We start from the raw sequence: 11685 nt of genomic DNA, 5'->3' as shown, positions 1-11685 counted from the left end.
CTCCCCATTCCAGGGTTTGTTTGGAAGTAAGTCCACTAAAAAGTCCAAAAAAGCAATGAATTAAAACTGTAAAATGAAAGATCATAAATGCTTTTTTTAATGGAGAAATCGGTGTGGCCAGGAGCACCCCCCCCCAGCACTGCACCCCAAGTCCCTCCTGCCCCTGCATCCCCACGGGGGAACCCCCAGAGCATCGCGGGTTCCTTCCAAAGAAACACAACAGGATTGGTTTCAATTTTTTTTGGTTTTTTTTTTTTTGTTTTTTTTTTGCAACAAAAGAAACTATTTATTTGGAATATGCATTACCAGTACAAATCAGAAACTGTAAAACCTACACCTTGTTAGTATCGTCATAGAACATAAAAGTCTCAATTGGGATCAGAAAGACAGAGGCCTCTTTTTCTTTACAGAAGCAGAAAAGCTTAAATTTTCAAACCCAGGTCGGAACAGAGAGTCTTTTTTTTTTTAAATTTTTTTAGGGTTTTCTCCTTTTTTTTTTGTCCTTTTTTTTTTTCTTTAATATTTGGAATCCAATAGGAAGAAGAAGAAGAAAAAAAAGAGATGGGGGGGGGAAACAGAAAAGAAAAAGCAACTCAGAACAGCTGGATCATTTTTACAAGAGATAGAAAGGGCTTTGCAAGAACAAAAATAAAACAAGGCAAACCGACAAAACCAACCCCCCAGGCAACGTCTGATTTACATCGTCTTAATAATAATAATAATAATAAAGGTGTACAAAAACAAAAGGACTCCACGAAACCTTGGGATTAAAAAAAATAACAGCCCAAACCCTAAAAAGTTCAGTGATGTGCAAAGTGGTTTTTATTTGGGAAGGGGGAGGAGGAAAACGGTTTTAAGACTGAAGCGATGCCAAGTGGCATCTGCCTCAGTGCTTCTCCTTGAACCCCACGGCATCTCCTCCCCCAAAACCCCACGGCAGTCAGCCAAGGATCTGGGGCTGGGTCTTCAAATGGGTGGGGGACGCCCCCTCCCCCCAAAAAACCCCAAATTAAAACAAAAACAACAAAAAAAAATCACTTTCCACATCACTTGGGTCACAGCTCAAAAGCGCAGGGGAAGCGGCAACGCCAAGGTCCAAATCAACTCAGCATCATCATCATCATCATCATCATCATCATCAAAGCCCCCCTCCCAAATAATGCAAAAAAAAAGTGAAATAAAAGGTAATTTCTGGGTCTCAACATTAAGAAAAGTAAGTGTTAGACTGTACCTATTAATGCTCGCTATTCCAACCATTTTTTTCCTTTTTAAAGTCTTACAAAATGAATTACTGTCACTTTTTTAAACATTGTGTAAGAAGAAATGAGTGTGCACAACTCTACACTTTTCTAGCATTCTTGAACTAATTCACAAATGCGAGAAAATGGAAAAAAAACCCCAACCAAACCATGGGAAAAACAAACAAAACAAAAAGAAGATGAATGTAGGTAGTTTGATGTTATAAACTATACAGGAATGAAGCGCATGTTGCCACAGAAAGAACAGGGATGGGACCATCCCCCTGTTCAATTTTGCGTCATTTTTTATTCTTTTATTATAAACACTATTAAATTCCAACTGCGTTTTTGGTTTTTTTTTTCTCCTTTATCTGAATATACAAGAACATTCATTATCAAATGTTCGTTATCATCAATACTACAAAGAACGAGACACAAATCGCAAGAAACAATGGAAAATGTTAATAAAGCTGAAAGAATCGTCGAGTTTTTTTGTTTTTGTTTTGTTGTGTTTCTTATTATTTTAGTTTCTGCAGGGTTTTTTTGTTTTTGTTTTTTTTTTTTTGATTTATTTTTTGTTTGTTTTGTTGTGTTTTTTTTTTTTCTTTTTTTTTTTTTGGTATCGAAGTCAGGATTTTCTGGGCAGAAAAACAAAAAAAATACAACAAAAAGAAGAAGGAAAAAAAAAATCCCACAACACTCAGGATTGGGGAGGGAGAAACAGGAGGAGAAACAAACCCCCCAAATTTAAAAGAAATAAACAAACCAAAGGAAAAGGCAAGTGAGCGGCTCCGGCAACGCGAACCGCAGGGACCAACCGGGAAACCCAAGAGGTGGTTTGCAAAGCACCGCGGAGGAGCGAGGGCCCTGCCCGGGCAGGGGCGCAGGGCAGGGGGACGCGCCCCCAGCACGGGCCGGCTCTGGTGAACGGGTGGTTTTGGGTCGTTCTGGTAAGGTGGCGTTCCCGCCGGAACGGCACTGCTGCCGCTTCCGCCACCCTGGCAACGGTTTCGTGTAAAAGGAGCTGGAAATGGTTCGAAGGCTGCACTGGGGGAGGAGGAGGAGAGCGGGAAGGCGCACGGCTCGGGAAGATGGGCAGCACTGTCCTTGCGGGGAACCAACCTTCTCATTGCTCTGGGAGCAGCTGGGAGGGTCCCTCGACTGCACGTGTCACATCATGTCTGCAGCATCGTCCCCATCCCCAGGAAGGGATGCACAAGGAGGAGTAGAAAGGGTCTCACCGCTGGAGAATTAAGGACTAAGCAAGGAGCAGCGTGTGTTGTTTCTCATCCACCTTTCGTGTCCTACTCTGATCCCACCAGCTCAGAAACAGAAAATACACCATATGAGGACTTTAGGTATTTAGGGTAAGGTCAGAAATTTCAGAGCAAGTGTTTTGGAGCCTTCTGGGCTTGTTTCCCAACAAAAGGCAGGCTTCACCTTCACTTTGGGTGAGTCATGCTGCAAGGTGACAGCAAAAAGGTGGAAATTTTTCTGGCAGAGCTTTAACTTTAAATTGTTCTGCTTAACGCTGCTCTGAGCTGGCAGTTCCCATCTCCAGATGGTTGGTACCTGCACAGGCAGAGTGGGCATGGACATACAAGAGTGTGAGATGTTGTCAAGAGGTATTAGGGTCCATCACAAGGTGCCAGACACGCTGCACTCACCCCGGTCCCCAGGACACCCAGGGTCTTGCCATGGGCCACCTCAGCCTCCTCGCACCTGCTGGAAGAACTGGTGGCCAAAAGTATTGCCCAGGCATGAAGCTCAGCCCGTTGCTTGGGGCAAACCAGTCCCTCTGCACCCTGCTCCTCAACCAAAGCCATGTCCTCCCAGTTGTCAGCTGCTTGAAAGGGTGTTTCAGCACCACCCATCACCATTTGTCCAAAAAGTGAACTAGAAAAGCCACGCAGAAAATCCCATGAGTGCTCCCGTGACTTGGGATACTGCTCCCAGGATAAAACCAGCACCTTCAGTTGAACAACATCCCTGAGTGGGGCATCAACCCATCTCATAGAGCCTTCACCCTCAAGCAAACCTGTTGCATTAACCAAAAGCACCCAATGTGCTCACCCCACCATATCCAGCCTCCGGGATCCCACTGCCCATCCCTCACTGCCTGGCAGGGCTTTGGGATGGCAGCGGGTGGCACCACCCTCTGTGGGTCCTGCCTGCACTGGGGATCACACCTCCTCCAGCTTCTGCAGCGCAGCGTACTCCCGAAAACACGAGTCAACACCCCGTGACGCTCTCCTCACCAGAAAAACACTCCACCGCCAGCCTCCCTAGCTGCTGTGAGGTCTGCTGGGCTCCCATCAATCCATGCCCAATCCCGTAGAACACCGCAGAGGTGCTCAGCGCCTTCATCGTCAGCGATGCCCAGTTCCCACCTGCCTCTGTCTCCCTTCTTTCCCTCCTGTCCTGCCCTCCAACGGCGGGCAGGGAGCACAGAGGGGTTTCACGGCTCATCCAGCTTTGGGATGCACGGTAGAGCAGGGCAGGGACCAGGAGGAGTCACCAGTGTCCCCGGAGTGGGAATGGGCCGGTACCTTTTTGAAGTGAAGGGCAGCATGCTGGCTCCCTCTCCTACATGCACAGGTGCCCGTGTCCACCCGCCCTGTCACCGGCAGAGCCTGAGGGACAGCTCACCGAGGCAGGGCTGGGCACGGAGAGGTGATGTGCTGCATGCGGCCAGCCCAGCGGTGATGACGTGGCAGCGAGGCTGCGGTGACAATTCCCTAGGGAGAGGTAGCGTGAGAGACGAGAGAGGCTGCCTGCGAGTAAAGGGGTGAGATGCGACTGAGGTATGTTTGTGGCTCCTCAGAAAGATGCCCAGTGCGAGGCCGCACACTGCTTTGGGGCTGTTTTGTGTCACGGTGGTTGATTTTTGCTTTTCCTCCTTAAAAATCCTTCTACGTGTTGGCATATCCTTCGGTGGGAAGGGGTTGAGGGGAAGGGAGCGGTGTTGTGGTGGTGGCAGGGATGGGGGGAGAGCGACTTCTACCCAGAAAAGAAAGGGAAGAGAGTATAAAGAAGTGTCCAGATTGGCTGAAAAAAAGCATCCCGACGAAGAGCAGAGAAGAGAAGGAGTCTTCTTGTGTGTGCTGATTGGGTTCACCTCCAGTCTGACTGCTGCAGTGTTAGGAGAGGCGCCCTCCCCTCCTGCCCCCGCCGGGGCTGGCTCAGCCAGGGATGCAATTTGCTGGGAGATCAGTTGGAGGTATCAGAGTGAACGCTGCCAGGGCCTTCTGTGGGGGAGGTCACCGACGATGGGGTAGTAGCGTCTTGCCAACCTCCATTAGCCTATGGGGAGGGAGACACAGAAATGTCAGTCACCCAAGAGCAGAGCTGGCCCTACCCAAGCCACCCATCCACCTTGGATCCCCTGCTTCTCCCTTGGCAGAGGCAAACATCATAGAATCATTTTGGTTGGAGGAGACCCTCAACATCATCGAGTCCAACCATTAACCCAACACTGGCATTAAACCATGTCCCTAAGGACCATGACCCTAAGACCCTTCCCCTTGGTGGGAGGTGAAAAATAGCAAACACCTCACTTGAGAAACCCCATCCTGGGACATTATGCAGCCCCAGGTGCTATGAAGACGCAGAACAACGAATGGGTCCCCAAGAACCACTGAGCTGTGCCATGTCCCCCCTTGCTGCCTTCCTGACCACTCTGTCCCCTGTGTGGTCATACTGCCCACACGCTTCTGCTGCTTTCGGGGATTTGGGCCACCTCTCTGCTCCCGCTACAAGAGCCTTCCCCTCTTCTCTTTGTAGTAAACCCACAAATTTCTGCCAACCCGGGGCTGCTCCTCCACACTCCCCATCAGCACAATCCACAGTGTAACAGAGATGCCACCACCATCCCAACCCTCCGAGGGCTTGTACGGCAAAGCAGGGTGGGCAACTTGTTTCTCCTCCTAAAAAGAGCTGCAGAAGTGAATTCTGCAGCCTCGAGAACAGAGCTACCGGAGGGTCCTGACTGATGCAGGCAGGATCCGGCAGCACACAGAAGCTGCTCCTCTGTGGCTGCCATCCCCTTTGTGGAGGAGCAGATGTTGCACCCACCCTCCTCTGCTCACTCTGACATTGATCCAGTGCTTGGCTAATTAATCCTTCCCAACCACTGCCCGAGCGAGTCGGTAGCAGTAGCTGTCCCACTTGAGACACACCCAGGCTGTTCTGCCCTCTCTGGCTGTCCCTCCTGGCACAGGGCATCCATCACTGGCCCTGACAGCTGGGACCCCAAAAACTCCCAAAGTGAAGTAAGGGCAGGAAAATCCTCAACGCCCCAAGCATCTGGGACTTGCGGGTGGGTTGTCCATGCTGCCAATCAGCTCCTGCCTGCCCATGAGGCAGCTGAGATGGGAGCAAAGAGCTGACCCCCATTCTGAGCGGTGAAACCACCTCGCAGAGGGACACACAGAAAAAAAAAGACAGAGGCATGCACAGACAGAATGGGAAACATTAAGAGACCTCCCCATGCCCACCATCCCCACCAGCCTCTGTCCGCAGCGGGTCCCCGCGCTCCCCGAGATGCAATATCCACCCTTATGTGTCTTGGGCCGCTGCAAGAGGCAGCAATTACTGTAGATTATCAGCCCAACAATGACAGGCCACGTAAAAAGAGACACAGAGCCAACTCCGCCGCCCCGAGACTGGCATATTCAAGTACACTTAGGACATTAATAGCAATTTACGTGCCATCAGTGAGAGAGAACCACAATAGCTGTGCTGGCAGCCTCTTATTACCAAGCCTGTTATTTGTTGGAGTTACAAGCTATAATCACAACAGAAACTTTCAAAACCCTTATCTTCCGTGACGCACCAAATCTATTTCAGAGCCGTAATTGCTATGTCACTGGAGAGTTTGCTGCTTAATGCACTCAGATGCCATTTAGTGTTTGCAGGGTCATTACGGCAAGCAGGAGTGGGGGAGCGGAGGGAGCCGCACCGAGCAGGGCTCCGTCCCCATTGTGCTCCACTATTTTTAGCGAGGCTTTTGCGTGCCAGCTGCGGCTGGAAGGAGCGAGAGAAAGAACATCTTGCAGACCTATTGCAGTGCCTTGGTGTTTAGCGCTCTGCCCCCCCCAAAATGCTGGGGAGCCCCACGGTACTGCAGACTGGGAATCAGCCTTCGTGTGTTGTAGGAGTTCGTGCTGCCCGTGACCACCTCGGTCACATCCATGGGAAGCCAAGAGGACGCTGAGGAGAGGCAGACAGGGATCCCACACCCTCCTGCCCCCCCAGCCTGGGGAGGCCCCAAGTTATGGGTCAAGAGATGGAAAGGAGTCCTCAAAGTTGGCCGTGACTTTATCATCTTGACACCATCCTTTGATATGGACAAGCCTTCCATGAGGAGGCCGGATCCTTCTCCAACCACACTCATCCCTCCTCTCCTGGAGTTCACCCTGTTGCTGCACAGACCACGCCATGTGCAGGACATATCTGATTCTACCCATTCTGCATCATATCCACTCAGGCCAGCCCTGCCTCCTTCCAAAGCCAGGATATGCCTTGAGATCTGACTGTAATAAATACCCTGGGGTCTCCCTCATAGACAGAGTCTTCAGAGGAGGTTGCTGCTCCTCGCAGGACCTCTTGAGGAGACCCTGCACACAGCTGTGACTTGTTCTGGAGGGGCAGAAGCTAAAGACAGAGCAATAATCTCCAGGACATCTCTTCAAATGTCATCTCCTGGTGCCAGAGCATCAGCAAGTCCTTGGTGGCTGTCCAAGTGGTGGAGCACCAGTGACGGACCACTGAAACAACTGGTTTTGGTGCCTGTTTCTCGGGTCTTAGAATTTTTGTAACCTCCAGTAAGTCTGGTTGGCTCTCTGCCTAGCCTCCTACGTGGGGCTGGGAGATGACATTCTGCCTATTTTTAACGGAGCCCCCTGCTTTGCATGGAGGCTGTCACGATGTCCCACCTTCTGTGACCAAATCATTGTCCCACCATTGACGAGGCAGGGTGTCAGGTCAGCTTCCCAACACACCAGAAAACAGCAAGTCTGACAGGCAGGGAGCAGCCTCAAAGAGGTTTCACACCTCTGAACTTTTAAGAGCTTTTATTGGGGTCTCCTCATAAGATGCACTGAAGCTCTTATTACACACCAGAGAATCCAGCCTTGTCTGGCCATTGTGTTCCAAGGGTCAGGGCAGCAGTCTTGAGGACACACCAAGGCATGTCTGACAGATGGAGCTCAGGCAATGAAGCCTGCCATATCCCAGCTCATGATCATGATGATGAACCATAGCTTGATCATGATGGTGAACCACAGCTTGCTGAGGAGCAGAGCAACTTCCAAGACCTGAATTCTTGGAGAAAGGGGTCTGAGCACAAGCAAGGAGGTCTCAACTCCTACATGTACGAGTGCTCAGTGGTCCTTGCTGATGGGAGTGGATGCAAAACTCAACAGCACAACCTGCCAGTGACTGCTGCCATCACGGTCACACAAACCACTCTGTAAATAGGCACAACTCTGCACAACAGAGCTTTAAATCAAAAACCTTGCACTCTGATGAACTTTACAGCCCCTCATTTTAGACTTTTTAAAGTTTCAAATTATCTATAAATTAAATTAAGACATTTCTGAAATGTTTTTCCTTTAAGATGACTATAGCTCATTCATTAATTAGCAGACAGGGGACCTAAAACACTTTGTGGATTTAGGGCACATGGCAGCAGCAGGAAGGGTGATGTTTTGAGTTGGGACCTTCCAAAGGATTATGGCAATAAGGACCCAACTTCTACTAGAACCCACCAGAACCAAATGCTTCAAAACCCCGAGCCTTGGGGACCTCCAGCTGGGGACACACATCCATGTACACAAACAAGCACTGTCCAGAGAGACCAGACACCTCTCACTTCACAGTGCAAAACCCCCAACCTCAAAGCCTGCAAAAAGGGCTGGCTCAGGCCCCAAACACCCCCTCCATTCAGGTGTGGGGGGGTGCCTCCTTCCTCTCAGTGCTACCCAAGGCTGGGTATCCTCAAAACAGCTTCTGCTTCTACCATCCCTCCATCACCAAGAGCATCCCTGATCCTCAACAGGACCAGCCCTGCCTAATGCCATCTCCACCTGCAGAGGAGAAGGCGGCTGTTCCCATTCTGCCTCAGCCATCAACGCCAGTCACGGAGACGGGACATCGCCCATTATCCTGCTAACGATGCAGAACTGACTCCAGCCCTTTCAGGCCCGCGGAGCGGCCTGTCAGACATCGAGCAGCAGGGCCACAGAGGGAACGAGGCTTTGGGAAGATTCCCGTCCTCAGCTGTCATGACTTACACGCGTTTAAAAATTCATCCTCCACCAAGGAAGGCAAACCTCGAGCGCTGTCTCCCCCGCCAAGGTTTGCAGCGGTGGAGCTGGGCAACCTGCTGCTGACTTCCCAGCCCTGACAGGCTCCGGGGATGACTTAACCTCAGCCCCGTGCAGACATCTTTGTGACAGGGCTCTTGACTAGGTTTCGGCTCATCTCCTTCCAGCAGCTCACGGGGATGCTGGGGTGACGCGGGGACGGCAGCTTTCCGTGTCACTAGCAGCTTTCCTCCGCATTGCGCTGCCCTTCCTTGGCATTAAAGGATTCAGGGGAGAGGCAGGGAAGCCCTGCCTGCTACGAGACAGCCACCCTGCCTGCGCTTGAGCAGCTCTCCAGGACCTTGCCCAGGACCAACACTTCCCAGAGGGCAGCCACGCTTCAGGGTGGACAAAGTGGAGTCCATCAAGGGACCTAGCTGGATGGGAAGACACTAAGTGACAATAAAAGATACAGGCAGGAGCATGCGGCCTGGGATATGGAGGAAACAAAACATTTGGGGACAGAAAGACAACCCAGAAGATGCTTCCCAAACTATCTGCTCAGCTATGGACTCCCTGCCTTGCTCCCTGTGCCTACCAGGAGCTTTATGAAGAAACAAGGAGTCACTCCCCAAGCCCAGGTGGTCACTCTGCCCACTTGCCACCCTGCCCCTCTCTGAACAACATCCAGTTTGGGCTCCTGTCCTCCCCAGAAACCAGCCTGAGGAGCCATTAGATGCCACCATGCTGGGTCCTCATTTGGGAGGTGCAGGGGGCAGCGCTCAGCCCCTGCCACTCTCAGCTCACCAATTCTCAGTGCTGCTCATGGTGACACTGGCTCTCCCAGTACCCCAGCCAGAAATGCCCAGCGCTCCTTGTCCTATTTGGCTTTCGAGTTTCCACTACTTCTTTCTTCTCCTCTCCCCCATTGCCCCTTCCCTGCCTCATAATCCCCAGTAGCAACCCTCCCCCCCAAATTTTGGCTTAACCCAGCTCACTGTTATTTTCCAAGCCAACTGCAACCATAATCAGCTCAGCCTCTTTCCTTGGGGGTATTTTAATTTATACAAAAGTATCATCTCTTATCATGATCAGCCTGCGACTCATTTACTCTCTAAGTATTAAAAAGCCAGAAAGGGAATAAATTCAAGCGCGCGGAGAAATTAATGCGGAACGATAGGCTCTTTCATGTGGCATTTCCAAGTGCCGTTTTTGCAACGGGCTTATGTAATGAGACATAATTATCTGCACATGTTCAATTACATTACTTCACAAATCCTCCCTGCCCCTGTCTCTGCCTCCTGACGTCAAGCGCGGTGCCCGCAGGAGAGGGGAGCGCAGCCCCCCGTCCTGCCGCACCCCTCTCCCCGTGCCAGCCCAAAGATTCTCACACACAACGTGACAACCGGCACAAGCCTTGGATGGGAGGGTGATGGGACCGGACAGTGCACCATGCCGGGGTGCTCCACCACGGGACCACCATCCCACCCAGAGAGCCACCCCACCTCAACCTTCAGCCTCCTCGATGGGGATCGCGGCAACCAGCCACGTCCAAGGCCACCCACCCCCTCCTCTGTGCCACCTCGGACACCACCGCCACCACCCACTCAGCGCTCACAGCCTCCTTTTCCAGGCTGCCCTCTTCTCCCAGCTTGCTGTCACTGCCGCTGAGATGGTGGACGATTGATCTGAGAAATGAAGTTGGATTGCTGTCCCGAATCTACACTGGGTTCTCCTTGTGTGTGTCTGATCGATTTCCCCCTGTGCGACACAGCTTGTCGCTACGAATTTTCATGCTAGTCAGAACCCGCCAGCGCACCCAAGAACAAGGAGAAGATGCTCCAGAGACCGCCCTCCCCCTCGCATCCTCCTCCAGCCTGGTTGGGCGAGGTTTTCTTGGGTTGACGTTGGTTGGCTTTGTTTATTTTTATTTTTTTCTCTTTTTATTTGCAAGCGTTATTGCCGCCAACCCCGTCGCTTTCGGATGCCGGCCAGGGATGGGTTATTTTTAGATGGTCGCTCCAGGATGGTGCCATTGGCCTCCATGTGGAGCCACCTCTGGACCGGGGTGTTTGTGGTGACATTCCCCACCGCGGTGACGCGAGGTGTCACCTGTTTAGCAGCTCCTCTCGGCCGAGCGCGTGTGGCCGCAGGTGCCGGGCAAACGCTGATCGGCTGTGACAGTCCTAGACGCCAGCTGCCTGCACAAAGCCTGCCCGGTCGCCACTTTTTTTGTGGGCAAAGCTCTGCCGTTGGCGTGACCGATACAGAAGCAATAAACTAGGTGACCGTAAAAGCAAAGACAAGTCCTACTAAGTGGCATTCTGAGCCCTATGGCTTTGAAATAATTGGTAGTGAGAGAACAAAAAGGAAAAAAATAAAAACAAGAACCCAAGCCTATTTTTTTTTCTTACACTGATGCCCTGCGGACTATACATCTGACTTGCTGCGAGTCCATCACTGTATCCTCCTGTCTGGCTGATAACATGGCGAAGGGTATCCACCTAAACAGACCAACGACAACAAAGACACAAATTAGCGTGAATGAAAGGTTAGTGGGCAAAAAACCCACTTTGGTTTATCTTTGGCAAGGTAAAAACAAACAGTAATAATAATAATAGAAATAATAATAATGGTATGCATTTAAAGAGGGGGAAAAGAGAACTGCAGTTGATCTCGTGGTGAGAGCCGAGCAGAGGAACACTCCTGCCTCCCTTGCCACCCCCCGCCTGCCCCATCACACTCTCCTTGGTCCCAAGTCTTGCAACGAAGAGCGGAGAAGGAGAAAGGGGATGGCAAGTGTGGGGTGGCACCTCCTGGAGAACATCACTGCCGCCAGCTCCACCACCGCGCTCCAGGACCCACCTTCCTATCCCCTTCCACCCTTCAGCCCCAAGCACCGGGATGCTCGCGGCAGTGGAAGGAGATCCTCCGAGCCAGCCAAGTGCCTTCATTTTGGAGGGCCCAGGAGGAGAACATACCTACCATGGCAAAGGCACCGGCAGCTCCCGTTCCTCTCCCTCCACTCCCCCAGCCCAGCCCTGGCAATGGGACGCACGGTCAGCACGTCCCGTTGCCCACAGATGGCATCCAGCACGGCCAGGGGAGCAGCCTCGGCTTTCGAGAGCTCTCCTTGCCCG

At 51.6% G+C, this 11685-nt stretch overlaps 1 protein-coding gene across 4 annotated transcripts in view; it reads right to left on the bottom strand.

Annotated features, from left to right (window-relative positions):
- Positions 1-215: 215 nt before the first annotated feature.
- Positions 216-11685, bottom strand: part of PBX1 (PBX homeobox 1) — a 127077-nt gene continuing 115607 nt past the window's right edge. For 2 of the 4 annotated variants that reach the window (XM_082054042.1, XM_082054044.1), the window contains 2 exons: positions 10960-11049; positions 216-4541 (listed from right to left, as the gene is read on the bottom strand). In XM_082054042.1, coding sequence (XP_081910168.1) covers positions 4449-4541; positions 10960-11049 — 183 coding nt within the window. In that variant the 3' untranslated portion in view covers positions 216-4448. The remainder of the gene's footprint in view (positions 4542-10959; positions 11050-11685) is intronic. The other 2 variants (XM_082054046.1, XM_082054045.1) reach the window with 1 other exon arrangement.

The sequence above is a fragment of the Streptopelia decaocto genome (assembly GCF_964273445.1).
Source record: "Streptopelia decaocto genome assembly, chromosome: 5".
In the NCBI taxonomy this organism is placed as follows: Eukaryota; Metazoa; Chordata; class Aves; order Columbiformes; family Columbidae; genus Streptopelia; species Streptopelia decaocto.
The sequence above is the reverse complement of the archived record's forward strand: the minus strand, read 5'-3'. Positions and strand labels throughout refer to the sequence as shown.